Here is a 15,679-nt window from a genome sequence, read left to right as displayed (position 1 = left end):
GGTTAGACTATATTTATGTTAACCCATCGCTGACTCCAACCATTATTAATTCTGAAATTGGTTCCATATCCATTTCTGACCATGCTCCTGTCTTTAGCATTTTTGAATGGACTCCCATCCCTAAACTCTCCCCAAGATGGAAATGTAATTCTTTTCTTCTTAAAAATAACTTCTTCATTGAAAAAGCAAATTTGTTTTTTCAAGATTTCTTTCTCAACAACCGTCCAGAACATACTTCTATTCACAATAATTGGGATGCTTTCAAAGCCACCCTATGTGAGTTTATTATTCCATTTTCAGCTTTCAAAACAACAACCATCTGTATCCATCCACAACACTTTATTAGCTTCCATTAAGGATCTCGAAAGTTCCTATTATGCTAACCCATATCCTATGATTGCCAACACTCTTATGAGTAAGCGTATTGAATTTAATAAATGATGTATTGACAAAGATGCACATTTTACACTTTGAGATAGATCTAAATTATATAGTGGTTCCAGCAAAGCCGGTAAAATATTGGCGCTTACTTAAAAAGAAAAAAGAAAAATCGCTCATTACTCATATCATCTTTTCTGATGGAAATAGATTGACTAATCAAAATGACATAAATGGGGCCTTTTTAGACTTCTATTCTAACCTGTATTCTTCTGATACTTCTATTAAAGGGTCCAAAATCCACTCCTTTTCTGAAAGAAATAAGAAACAATCTATTGACCTTATTGATCTGTTTTCCCTTACTAATAATAATAATTTCACAGTTATATAGCGCTACGAACCCTCAGGTATCTGAGCGCTGCTTATTATTACCCACGGTGTGTGGTGCTCATTTATCGACCTTGGAAGGATGAAAGGCTGAGTTTGGCCCTGCCGGGATTCGAACCTGCGTTAGCTAGCGCCAGTGGCGTCGCTAGGGGAGGTCTGGGGGGGCCAGGGCCCCCCCTGTAAAACCCTGTGCCCCCCCTTGTGCCCCCCTACCTAAGACGAGCAGTGACCATGTTCTCCCCCTACATTTGTCTGTGCCCCCCTACTTTTGTCTTTGGCCCCCTCTGTGCCCCTCCTAAATTTGATTCCTGGCGACACCACAGGCAAGCGCTGCACGAATGTCAAAGCGAGCGCTCAATTCGCTGTGCCAGTTGGCCTGTATTGTATTGTTGACATGTATCCTTATCTAAAATTAAACAAGCTATATTAGACCTGAAACCCAACAAAGTTAATTCCCCTGATGGGCTTTCAATTGACTTCTATAAGGCGTTTATTGACTTTATCTCCCCAAAACATTTACAATTGTACTCTTACTTCACTTCACTGAAATTGGACATGCCCTTGGTTCCTTTTGGTGAAGACCTCCTTGTATTGTTTCCTAAACCTGATAGAGATCTGTATAGACCTATTTCCCTTATCAACCCTGATTCCAAAATATTTGCTAAAATCTTAGCCAAATGTCTAGAAAATTATCTTCCTAAACTCATACATATTGAGCAATCAGGTTTTTATTAAAGATCGTTATGCTTCCTCCAACACTTTATCACTCTTTAATATTTTATCACATTCGCATAAATCTAAAGATCCCTTAGCCCTTCTTGCTCTCGATTCAGAAAAAGCTTATGATTGTGTTTCTTGGAACTTTATGGTTCACTCCTTAAAATGGCATGGCTTTTCTCCTTTCTTCATCAGCCTTATTCGAATCTTGTACTCCTCTCCTTCCACTCAAATTCTCATTAATAACCCTCTCTCTCCCGCTTTTCAAATAAAGAGAGGTACTCGCCAAAGATGTCTTTTCTCAACATTATTGTTTAACTTAGCCATATAACTCCTCCTACAAACTATAAGATTAAATGCTAACATAAGTGGTATCTTCATCAAACATTTGGAAGTGAAGATTTCTGCTTATGCAGAGGATATTTTACTTTACCTTTCTAACCATGCTTCTTCCATTCAACACTTAAAAACTACCATTGATGATTTTTCTAATGTTTCTGGATACAGATTAAACCTTGACAAATCCAAAGTTATGCCTCTCACTAACGCCTGTATTTTAGTCAACACTCCACTATTTGGTATGACCTGCCAAACTTCATACATCAAATACCTTGGACTACATATTACAAAAAATATTCACACTACAGTTACTCTAAACACCAACTTATTAATAGAAAAAGTTATCAACCTCGTTTCCGGGTGGTCCTATCATTTTTTATTCTTTATCTATGATTCTGTAGCTATTCAAACACATGTTTTCAAAAAACTTGACTCTTTACTTCTCAAATTCTTATGGAACCAAAAAACACCCAGAATTGCTATTAATAAATTGAGACTCCCACAACGTGCAGGAGGAGTAACATTTCCCAACTTTCAACTATATGACAAAGATTTTACTTTAAAGTAATTAGCTTCATTTCACTATTTATTTATTTATTTATTTATTTATTTATTTATTTATTTATTTATTTATTTGCATTTATAAAGCGCACTTGCAGCCCGTGGGCATCGAGGCGCTGTTACAGGATTATGTAAGAGCTTTTGATTAAAGGTTACAGGCGACCAGAAGTCTCTTAGTTACAGAAGGCATAGACAGTGTGCGATACAGAGAAGAACAGGGTTACAGGCAAAAGCAAATAAGCAGTGGTTAGATATACAGCCTGCATGAAGACATTATGGGCCTCATTACAAGGCTTGTGCTGACGGAATGAAGGGGGCCGGTACGGGACCGCCCCCCTTAATTCCGTCAGGGCTGATTACGAGGTTCCCTTTGCGGGACCCGGATCATATGTCTGGTAAAACCTGACGTCTTTTCGGGGTCCCGCGAGGGGAAGAGGGAGATAACAACGGGACACTTGTAATGTGCCCTTTGTTACCTCCCTCCCCATTCCCATTGAGCCCTATGGGGGCTCAAATGGGAATGGGGAATGGTTCCTGCAAGGAAGACTTACCGGGTCCCCCTATGTCGGAATGATCCCGTAAGTCCCCATTGCAGGAACCCGGTAATGGAGCCCGGTTTGAAGGCAGCCATGGAGCTAATAGCTCCAGGGTCAATATTAAGCATGGGTGCCACAGGGGGCTCAGGCATAGTATACAGTGCAGAGCCAATATCACGCATGGGTGCCACAGGGGGCTAAGGCAAAGTATACAGTGCAGGGTCAATATTAAGCATGGGTGCCATAGGGGGCTCAGGCATAGTATACAGTGCAGAGCCAATATCACGCATGGGTGCCACAGGGGGCTAAGGCAAAGTATACAGTGCAGGGTCAATATTAAGCATGGGTGCCACAGGGGGCTCAGGCATAGTATACAGTGCAGGGCCAATATCACGCATGGGTGCCACAGGGGGCTAAGGCAAAGTATACAGTGCAGTGTCAATATTAAGCATAGGTGACACAGGGGGCTCAGGCAAAGTATACAGCGCAGGATCAATATCACACATGGGTGCCACAGGGGGCTCAGGCAAAGTATACAGTGCAGGGTCAATATTGAGCATAGGTGCCAGAGGGGGCTCAGGAAAAGTATACAGTGCAGGGTCAATATCGTGCATGGGTGCCACAGGGGGCTCAGGCAAAGTATACAGTGCAGGGTCAATATTGAGCATAGGTGCCACAGGGGGCTCAGGCAAAGTATACAGTGCAGGGTCAAGCAGCAATTGAGTTCTGGGCAAGGTACTCACGGAGAGAGTGTGTAGCTACTGTAAGGCATAGAGAGTCACAAGTGTGGGCATGTGCCCTGCTTTGGCTGAAAGAGAGGGCGCAGAAGCTCCTGCATGGGTATGATCTTGTGGCTGGGCCTTAGAGGGACCAGGCTTGTGTGCCCTGGCCTGAGCCATGGAATCAAGGTGTTTGTTATGGCGGCTTTGTTCTGAGAGGTGAGGACATCTGTGAGCCAATCTCGAGTTGCGGACCGCCTGGATGGGAGAGTATGTTATTGAGAGAGGAGGAAGGGTACACAACCGGAGGCGAGTATTTCTAAGGCGGCAGGGAGGGGGGCTGTGGGTAGGGGCGGTAACTTTGCACAGTTGGGGATATGGAATGCGCGGAGTTTGGCAGTTGCGGCTGCTAGCTGCCTTACCTTGCTGGTGGGGGTCTGGCGCCTTGAGCGCCGTCGAGCAGCAGAGAGCTGCAGAGAGCGGCATCAGCCTTTTCCAGCAGCCTTCCCCAGACTGCGGCTTCGCCTACCAGTCTGCCCCCTCTCCCTTTAAAGCAGGAGAGGAGGGGCTGGCAAGCGCGGAAGACTGAAATTGTCTCTGTGACGCTCCTATGAGGATCAATATTGAGGCTAATTTGATTGTCCCACTTTCCCTTTCTCACTTCTTAATTACATCCTCATGGCCTAACATCACTTCATATCTTTCTCTGCACTTTTTTAAATACATCTGGAATAAATTACCTGCTAGTTCTTTTTCCTTAACTGAATTAGGGGATATTTTCTTTTGGTTTATTAAACTATGCCCTATTAAATCTAACACGATTAATATTTATAGGTGGTACTCATCAGGTATCCAGCTTGTTAAACACGTGTTCCATAATACGATAGAAATCCCATTTACACAGCTTTGTCAACAATACAATTTCCCTGAATCTGATCTGTTGTTTCATAGATCTCTCATCAATTTAGTTGTCAACTCTTTACCTACATTTACTCAAAAGTCCCCATCCCCTCATTTTGCTTCTTTAATTTATAATTCTTCCATTAAAGCCGCTAAGTTAAATACCTATTTAAACAATGCTCAGTCTTCTAACCTCTTAAATTCCATTATTATTAGGCAATGGGAACTACAAAGGAATTTCCAACCTCCAGAAATGTGGTCTGAAACGTGGAAACTATATTATTTAACGTCAGCAGCTGCCAATCTAACTCAAACTAATTTTTTTATTTTACACCAGGCATTTCTTACTCCTTGAATTGCAAAAGTCACCTCTAACTCAACCAACAATTGTTGGTCTTGTCATTTACCTAATGCTGATTTCTTTCATTTAATTTATGACTGTAAATTTGTTTATGCATTTTGGTCAAAAATATGGATATGCCTGCAAAAGATTTTTCATTTTCATGAACCACTGTCACTTTCTAATCTTATGATTAGCCCTATTGTTAATCTGTATCTAAAATTGATTGAATCACCTAATTTATTTGTTAGTATTTCTTTACACAACATAATTGTAAGCACTCCAATTTGTCTTTTAATACTTGGTGAAATTTCATCTGCTCTATGCACCGAATTGAAAAATATCATGGTTTCTCTGTTAATTGTTTGTACAAAATCAACAAAAAAATGAATATTTGTAACCAAAACCTTAATAATGCTGACTAATGATGTTTTGCTATGCAGCATTGAGTTTGTCATGCATAGATATGATTTGCTCCTTTCCTTTTCTTTCCTATTGTTTTCTGTCCTCTTTGTCCCCAGTACATCGAGCTTCACTTCACTAAAATGTACTTCATTACGTTCTTCACATTTAAATCTGTTTCAATCAATCTTAATTGCATAATGTACTTAATAAATTATGAGATTTTTCATGTCATATTTTTACTGTGTTTCAATATGTTTTAATAAAAATTATAAAACAAATAAAAAAGAAAAATACATTATTTGTTTTTGAAGATTTGAAAGTGTAAATGGCTTCCAGGTTACTTGAGGATGATGTAAGCATTGGTATATTATTGATCCATCAGTTCTGACTTTACATATTTGAAGGCAATTGAAACAACTCTAAATTGTGAAGAGACTTCTCTACATTCAAGCAGAGTGCATTTTATTTTATGATTTTTAAAAATAGTCCTGATTGAAGTGATTTCTTACATTGTGAGTAGCAATGCAGGCAGCCTAATTCAGTGATGATTTAGATGTTGAAACATTAATCTTTAAATGCACAAGGCCTATATGCTGGCACACCCACAGAGTGAATACATCTTCCTCTAGAGCTCGATTGCTGCACCCAGTCTTAAATAAGATGGACTCTTTTAATAGATCCCTGTTCTCCTTTCCCCCATCTCCATTTTGTAGAATCAATTTATTGGGCATAACATTGAGTAAAGTTAAAATAAATGAGGGTTTTTTATGTAATACATTGTTAATTGTTTGATTTGTGAGATATTTTCTCAGTGCATGTGGCTCGGCTTTTGTTGTCTGTGTCTACCCACGTTTGGTCTCTGATAAGAGGTCAGTGGAGCTTCATCTAAACCTTTTCTTTTTCTTCAGATGGCAACTATTATGATGTAATATAATTCTGGTTTTTGATAAAGAACAAACTTGTTTTTTTTACATGTTGAAATCCACTCTTGCTGGTTGATAATGTGTTTATTTCTGGTTTTAATGTTATGAATACCCACATTCTACTTTTGCAAATCAAACTGAAATGATCATGTTACTGCTTGAGAGGACAAAGGACATTTAGGTATGCACACACCTGTGGGATTTCTATGGAGCAGCAATCCTAGCAGCCTATATCTCTCCACAAATAAAGGGCGAGGGAGGTACACAGAGTTTACAAAAAGTGGGAGTGACCTGTAATGTGGGAACGAGGAACCCGTTAGCAATGAGATAACCAATTTGCAAAATGTCTGTATGCACCTCTATGGGTGTGCATCTACAAAAGCACTATTTCTCAAATGACACATTTGTCCAAATTAGGACAATGGTGTGATTATGCACTGTTCAATGACAGCCAACACTTAAGTCATTATGAGGTGCACTGCAATTGTGCATAACCAATAAGCTAATGCACTTGCACCATCTCCAATATGACAGAAATGAATTGTGAAATCAGACAGTAGCCACTCTTGACCTATACCCCGATGTATCAGACTCAGCACAATTTCACTGTCTTTTGTTTTTTACTCCTTAAAAAAGCAATAAAGTAGATAGTCATAACTATTGGTAAATCATAGGCCCATCCTCTCGATTCCTGCCTTGACCCCGCACTTCCCTTTACCTGCCCCCATACGCCTCCTTTATGCCAGGACATGTGTGCATGAGTCCTATGCACATTCACAGGGGGCAGCTGTGCAGAGTTAGGCTCAATCGCAGGTATGATAGAGTCAAAACTTATTCAGGTGTGGGAATAATAAAAAAGTTAAATCCTCACTTGAATTTGCTACATATAGAAGCTTTTTTATTCAAGTGTATATCACTCAAGTTGAAGGTCAAACTGGGGTAGACGTGGGTGACTAATTCCCCATTTCCTGTTTAAATATATATTGTTTTTACTCAACCATACTACGATTGGACAAAATCGTAAAGCTCACGCAACAATGATTTTGTTGTCTTTTTTGGTCTCCTTTTGCCAAATTCCAAAGTCGTGGGGTGGTAGTAGATGTTCAGATATAATTGTTAGGGTTGAGATCGATACTCCTCTATCCCCCGATCTAGAGGCAGTAATCAACATTAGGCAAAGCGTGCTTCTTCTTGAGGGACAGCATTAGTGACAGAGGCACTGTGAAATACAAATAGGGTTTCCTCTTTTTTGTGATGTTATGAAGAATATGTGAAGACACCAGTGTGAACCAGTATAAAAGATGACTGTACATTTTCAGGACTTCTCAAAGAAATCAATATGACAAGTAGAAGAAGTATGACAATTTAAGAACATGTAGCAAACCACACAACACAAGCCTCAGGGATATGGTGTATTGAAATAGCATACTTGTTTGTAATGGTCATTCTGCTAAGGTCATGCTACAACAGGACAAAGAAATGAGCACAGTGTATTCCCCCGTCATGTCCTATGTTTACAGGCGAGCCAAATGACGTACCATGTTTGCAGATGATAAGCGGTCCAATAAGTCCAGACGAGATGTCCTTCGGGGCATTGATATGCGAGTGGTAAATCCTTGTCACACAATCCTGATCTCCTTTACCTGGACCATGTTCCTCCACCACATCCCATGTGTATGTATAGCCCTCTCCAGGAGCAACCATGTCATCTTCCTTATTTATGCCTGTTGTATTGTCAGGATACAAGGCACCTAGGACATAAGGGACATATAGTTGAGATATTATTGCTTTACTATTAAAAGGCCACATTTTGGTTTGAAGATATTTGCATTGCTTTAGTATCATAGGGCAAATAGTATAATGGAATCAGATTGATAACATTGCAGCAAATCAGTGAGATGTCTATAGGGACAGTTCTCTTATGATGACAAGATATGTGTAAATGAAACAAACGCAAGAACATTGACGAAGGTGATACCTACACCACCCAATACGATGGATTACATGATTGAAATTAATAGAGAAGTAGAGACCTCCAGATATTTCAAAATGCACGTTTTGAGCCTAGCTTCATCAGTTGCAAAAACCCATACAACATTTTCATAGAGTGCTTTATGCCAGATTCTTTCAACTTCTCATTGCAGTATGAATACAAGTGTCAATATTATCCAATATATTTGTACTCATTGAACCTATCAGTGACGTAGTCATTCCTCCTGGGTTTCAAATCGGTGGCCACTGATTACACACACACAGACAGCCTATCTTTAAAGCAAGTGCTTAACTCATTGAACTTTTTTGAGGGTTGAGTATTTTCACTAAAGCAACAGATTTTTTTTCCATTCAGAAATAGATCAAATCCGTGATCAGGGTTTCTGAGAAACCTTGTACTGTTAACAGGAGGTTTTCCCCAGTGTCCACCTGTAATCTCAGTACATGTGACCAGAATTTAAAAAGTCAATAATTCAATGTTTCATTGAAGTAAAAACCTTTAAATCATGGGGGCGATCTACAAAAACAAATATGGTAAGCCCAGGGTAACTCATGGAAGCTAAGCATATCAAGCATACTGAATAGTTTGAAACTTTAAACACATTATTAATAATATTAGTAGTAGTAATAATAATATAAGGAATTATAAATATATATTTTCAATTGTAAATGCTGGAATAAAAGGTGTCTTTTAATAAGCAACTCGATGTAACTCAATTAATTTGCCTTCGAACGGTGAAGGGCTAAGTCAACACTACCTGAATTCCAAAATGTCACTGTAGGTTGCACAGAGTTCTTCGAAGCAAGTCTTCAAAAGTTATCCTACACTTGTAAGGCCAACTCCAGACATAAGCATGCTTTTTATCTACCTCCAATTGCTTTTGAGCCACCAGGACCCCTCCTTCAGGCTTTTATTTTCTTTTAATATCGAAATATGTATTATCACATGTTTAATATCCATTTTAGAAGACATGTCTGTCAGAATGCAACTCACTGCTTGCTCTGCAGCCCTGATTGTATTTTAATTTCTCTGACCAGCACCTATTGCTAGTTCTTCACAAATCATCTAGTTCTAATTTGCAAACCCATTGTTGTGGAACCAAATAACCACTCACGCTTCCGGCGGATTGATGAACACTCTATTAGTAAAGCAGTAGCAGACACATGGTAAGACGGCTTGGGAAGTCTGAAAAAAACACAGAGGTTCTGGAGCCAGTTCAAACCGGACTCAATAACGGAAATAGACAAAGTGAAAGGTAACACCCAGCTTTATAATTATCAAAATAAAGCAGGGACAGCAGACAAGCAAAGAATTCTTGTCGCTCTATACATGCTTATCAAAAACAGTGGTTTATATATCCAAAATTTGTCATAAATGACATCATACTGTAATCCTAGTTACCAAAACATATATGGTATGGGGATTGGCTGATCATGGTGATTACATATACATTCTATAGGGGTTCAATTTCTAATTGGGTAACAATTGTCTGATGGCTCCTCCTGCGACCACCTCTAAATTGATAACAGTAAAAAGACATCATCTCTGCAATATGTAATTGGCTGGCACCTTGTTTTATGGGTGGCGTAACATTAGAGATTTTCATTGGTTGGCTTCTTGCTAGCCAACCTTGAACAACTGATAGATCATCAAGACATGAGTCAGACAGGAGTAGGGGGAGAGAGATCCATAGCCTGCTTTCCTTTCAATTAAAGAAGATACAATCCCTCATTTCTAGGCCATGAGCCAGGGGGATCTCTTTGTATTTGGCCTTGTGTGGAGTCTTGTGTCTGGTTATATGTGTAAGGATTAATGCAGGTGTCCTATCTGTGTTTGTTGCTAATGAATAGACTGTGTTCTCCAATTATGGTTCACATGTGATGGGACCATGTTTGGAATTATTTGACCCTTTATTCATTGGGAATTTAGCTAATATTGATGCAAGTATTATGTTTTCTCTTGCCACTGGGGACACTCTTGAGTTATTCTTCATGGAGTCTTTTGGCTTATAGTTATCGTGCACCTGGCTTACAAAAGTTGGTTGTATTCTTATAAAACCTTAATTAATCTAGGAGTATCCTTGCATCTGAGGGATTACTATCTTATGCTTTCACTGCAACGTTCTGACCCTCCCTTAATTAGCGGTAACCTTGACTCTGGGTGCCAGCACCTTCCTGAGCTGTGCCGGATCTGTATTTTTATAATTTCAGCATTTTGAGTTCTCTTCAAACCTCAAGGCCTTTCATTTAATGAGAAGCATGTTGTGGCTTCCATTTTGGAAAAGATGGCTGCCAATTACTGTTGTAATTCTATTTGAGTGAGCTATATTTGCATGCCGTTCATGTTGCATTCAGATTATAAATTGCTTATGTTAGTACTCTTCATATCTTCTGGATGCTATGTGAATATTCTTCACGCATAAGTGCATGTTACCTAGTGTCCACGTTCTTGATGTTGAGTACACATTTGCTTTGTACCTAATGCATGCACATGTATTGTCATCATCTTAGTTACTTCTGCCATCTTCATCTTAGATTGTGTCCATCTCCTGCTGTACCTGTTTGGGATAAGGGCGGTACGGTTGTCTTAGTGAGTAACGTTCCTCACCCATGCGGTATTGGGCTGGGTGAGGGGCAGAAGCTGTGTGTGATGTATTCATCCGCCTAGCAACGTACATAACCAATGTCAACACAAGACTTTGACAAACGTGAACACCCCCCTACTGTGCCCCAGTCTCTTACACCCACATTAATACATGAGTTCCAATGGCAAGGGGAGTGGTCAAAACCTGGCAAGGTCAAACCTTGCAACATTTTGCTGACAGAGAACAAATCCTCATTATACAACCTTTGATGCCAGCTGCACTCTGCCCTGCTCTTTAGTGTTATCAGCGAAAAAAGCATTGCATTGCATAATACATTTCTCCGAGGTGCATATACTCCCAAAAGATTTGCGCCCTCTTCGAGGCAGGCGAGAGTCCTTGCAATATGACTTTCTCCAGCTAAAGCTGCCTTTCAGAATGAAAGTGAGAGCAGAGAACACACTTAGCCATTCCAAAAGTGATATACGTCAGAAGCATGAACAGTGAAGGCAAGTATTCTTTTGCAGTGAGTGCAGTGCTTTTCTAACCGTGACATGTGCAGTGCAATCTTGCAGCTGTCTCATGCAAGTTACAGACAGTAGTTTAAACATGGCAAGTGGCAAACAGAATATAATAGTGCACCGTTACCTTATAACAGGGGGGTACATAAATGAGCATGTCTTATTACTTATTTTTCCTCCACATCATAAATCATTGTTGTTTGGTTTAGTCACTGCTACTTTGTCCCTACAAATGATGTTATGTTGTCACACAGGATAGATGACAAAGTAATGACTGTAGAGAGTTGCATGAGTGTAAAGTGTTGACTGTAAACATGGTCACCATAACTTTTGCATTTTGACATTTTTCATAAATAGTGCAATGCATATCAATTTGTACTACTCACCAAATGTTTGTTCACTACAATATACTAACATGAAATATCACAAGCTGCTTTCACAAAAGTGTTGCCACTTCATCACCCACCCTCCCCGCAGCATTATAGCACTTGCTGCAGGGGGGCAGCCTACCTGTCTTTTTAAAATCTTTTATAATAAAACAAGATAGTGGGCCTCATTCTAAGTTTGCTGGTCTGGTAACTACGGTACTGGTATGCTTGCCAGTACCGTAGTTACCGGACCAATAAACTACGAGTTCTGCTCGCGGGTGCCTTTTTGCCCACCAGGTCGGACCTGGCGGGCAGTCCGGCACCCGCGAGCAGAGTATGTCGGATGCACCGGCACCATTGTGAATGGTGCCGGTGCATCCGACCTCCCCATTTCCATTGAGCCCTATGGGGCTCAAATGGGAAGGGGGAGCATTTCATTCCGGCGCCCGCTAATGGGCAATTACCAGGTCCGGCAGGGCCATAATGACCCGGTAATTGTCCATTCGCGGGCACCGGAAACTTTTGCACGTTTGGCAGCAGCCTGCCGGTTTTCACAGCAAGGCTATCGCCAAACATATAATGATGCCCAATATGTATTGTGTGTTGTATCTATTGTTTTTGTTTCTCTAATTTCGACTTGCAATACATTGTAATAAAAATGTTATATGTTCTCAGAAAGATTTGAAATTAATAATTGAAGCATAATGAAATGATTACTTAATGTAAGTTACAGAAGAAAATATAAGGCCTATGGTCAACGGAACAGACATGCCATGGACATGACTCCCAAGCCTAAAGCATATAACTGGCAAGGAGCCACTTGCAAGTTTAGAATCTGCCCATGATATTGCCAGAGGTCTGGGCCATTTTAAGTTACAAACTAAGAGGCTACGGATAGATGAAGTGATAGCAACCTGCCTTCATCCATCAAGGATGCACCTGGGTTTGCAGCCTGTCCCAGTCAATAGCTCTCTCATGGCCCAGAGAATGGCGGGAGAAGATGGGCCCCATTTACATGATGAGTTATGTGCACAGTGCATGAGGTTGTGGAATCAACCCTGAGAAGGGGACTAGCTCCAGCACAGTGTTGTGTGTCATGTTTCATAATTGGTCATAAGAGCTCAGACTATACTTTGCCCAAAATGACACAGCTCGCCCTGAAAGAATACATTCGCTTTCCAGTGCTTATTGTTCCATTCCCACCCTTTGTTACAAAACAAGTGCTCTGGGTGTAATGTGTGGTCAGTATTACAAAGGGTGCACTCTTATGAATCCCTCCATCCACACGAGTGATGACTGATGATTACTTTCCTCCCCATGGCTGCAACACAATTACTCGGAATATACTGTTGACCAAATACCAGAAGCCTGCACTGCAATGAATCACCTCACCTCCATATGCTGATTACTTTCCTCCCTGTAAAAAACAAGACCTCAGGATTTACTGCTTTACCTTGATGTGAATGCTGCACTCTAATGAATCATTCCATATTCCGATGATGATTGCTTGTCTCCACCCCTTGGAACACAAGAGCCCATTGCACCCTTGCAAGGATCACCAAGATACACAGTTATGAGTGTCCCTATCTCTCGGTACTGATTTGACTCCTTTCCTCCTCATGAAACAAAAGGGCTTAGTGTCTACAGTGTTTGCCCATGATCCCAGGGCTGTACTGCAATACATATGTACATCTCCGAGAGCTGATTGGCTGCTTTCTTCCTGTGAATGCAATAGCTGTGAAAATACTATTTACCCAGGATCACAAGGTGTTAAATGCCACAGTTAACAATATACCTGGCTCTCAGACACCACCTTACTGCAATGCCTATCATGCAGTATTTAAAATGCAATACCAAGTGGCACTCTTTGTTGTAAAAATCAGTTGTGAGATCTGGATCTGAAAACTACTACTTCTTGCTTATTGAACTATTATTTGTATTTTTTTTTCCATGTCAACATCTACCTTGGAGTTTCAGAACTACAACATAGAAAGTAATTTATCATTTGATAAATGATTTTTGATTGTGGAGTGGCAGTTGGTGTTTATTAAAGTCACATCCATGCAAGGTTTCTGCTTTTTGTTATGGTATACCTGATGTATTGACTATTGTGAAGGTATTGTCTTGTGACTTTTGGGTTTGCAATTTTGTTCTTCATCTGTGCTAAACTCTGTTATTTCCAGTCCTGCTTTGGTTGCTTTCTAAACATTAGATTTCAAACAACTAGAAGCAGGACACCATTCGTTGTAAAGTTCTAGCAACTTTGAGGGCCTTACATCATGCCCTGACAGGTGGCATTTGGCATTCGGGATATATGTTTGCAATCACTGCATTAAACTGTTCCAAAAACAGAAATCTGTAAGCAAAATGTTTTGTAATAAAATGCAGCAATTCCTTCTCAGCTCAAACATAAAATGCACACCGCAAAAAGATTTTCCAATAACATAATCCAGTGGTTCAATCGCCATATTGTATTGCAACATGCTTCAGCTCAAAGTTGTCACACATAAAGAAAATGCAGACTGAATAAAACTGTTATCACACAGCTGACACACACACAATGATAACATTGCCTGATGTGTCCTGCCATTCCAACATGGCACCTGTGAAAATCCTGATTTATCTAAGTTGCAATGGCCCAACTAACAGCACTCTCTGCATCAAGAAGCTGCTGATTGTCATCAATCGGAGAATCATTAGTATAGTCTTTAACCACACTAGAAGAAGCCAAAAAAGGAAGAAGAAACAAATGTACCAAGCATGATGAAAACGAAAGACTATCACTAGGGATATCATTTCGTATTAGGAATATGCTTTTTGTTCAGAATATCAAAAATACTTTACGAAAATGCAATGAGACTATAAAGATTGGAACAATGGGCACATGTAAATATGTTTAGATGTTGTAAAAACTGAGATCGTAAAGTATTCCCCTAATACAAAGTCTATCAAATTTGGTGAGGTTTCATGGATGGAATCAAACGTTACATTAGTAAATGTTTTGCATTTTTGCTACGCAAAGTGTCATGCTACAATTTGTAATCCTATTAAACATTTGGAATACACGTGCATAACCAAAATGCACATCTTGGATACATATTTGGATTCTAAATCCACATTCGAAAGACACTCTTGGGATACACCTTATGAATATCTATTCAGTCATGTATACACATTCAGAATAAATGTTCACAATCTGAATAGATATTTGGATAACACTCATACTGCTTCACACTCTGGATCTATTTCACAGCTCTGAATTAGATATATACTTTTGGGATATTAAAAATGTAATATCTCAAACTTGCCTGATCCAGCAGCCAAACTTGATGCAGCATGCGCAAGTTCCACGTAAGGGTTAGGCGTGTGCTGAAAATCTTGGAATTCAAGGCAGACATTTTTGAAATATGCATCCCAAAGTCCCCTTTTCAGGGGTTTGAGAACAAAAACCAATGCAAAAAACGCCAATTACACAATATTCTCTTTTTACATGACAATGCCCATGAAGGTACACCAAATCACGCATGAGCATTTGGGTCTAGTCAAATCAGTAGATTGCCAAATATCAAAAATGGGTAACTTGCACTGGTGAGGTCAAAAGCTATGAATGAAAAACTGTTCTCATCTTCCCATGTGTCGCGTCATGTAATCTATCTTTGTGTCTGCCCATATGCCTGTCTTTCCATCCATCCATCCATCCATCCATCCATCCACCTACCTAACTACCTAACTACCTACCTATCTATTTATGTATCTATGTATTCAACTCTCTACCCATATATATTTATATGTATGCATATATAATTATATGTCTGTCTGCAAAAGCAGAAATCACGTGCATAGTGCCTCTGATTATGCAATGGCATCATTTATTCCTCAACATGGGGCAAGTCTTTTAACAAGCAACAGCAAGAATATTGACTGATGTTCTATAATATTTTAAATGTGTGAAAGTGTTGTTTTAAGCAGAGTGGCAGAGTTGCAGGAAATAAAAGGAAATGAGCATTGGTC

The 15,679-nt window shown here is 39.8% G+C and overlaps 1 protein-coding gene across 1 annotated transcript in view; it reads right to left on the bottom strand.

Annotated features, from left to right (window-relative positions):
- The window catches only part of CP (ceruloplasmin), a 536,222-nt gene that overhangs the window by 437,562 nt on the left and 82,981 nt on the right, over positions 1-15,679 (bottom strand). The window contains exon 3 of the mRNA XM_069618363.1: positions 7,744-7,956. Coding sequence (XP_069474464.1) covers positions 7,744-7,956 — 213 coding nt within the window. The remainder of the gene's footprint in view (positions 1-7,743; positions 7,957-15,679) is intronic.

Source organism: Ambystoma mexicanum, chromosome 10 (genome assembly GCF_040938575.1).
Source record: "Ambystoma mexicanum isolate Mex_15411 chromosome 10, UKY_AmexF1_1, whole genome shotgun sequence".
NCBI classification, from domain to species: Eukaryota; Metazoa; Chordata; class Amphibia; order Caudata; family Ambystomatidae; genus Ambystoma; species Ambystoma mexicanum.
The sequence above is the reverse complement of the archived record's forward strand: the minus strand, read 5'-3'. Positions and strand labels throughout refer to the sequence as shown.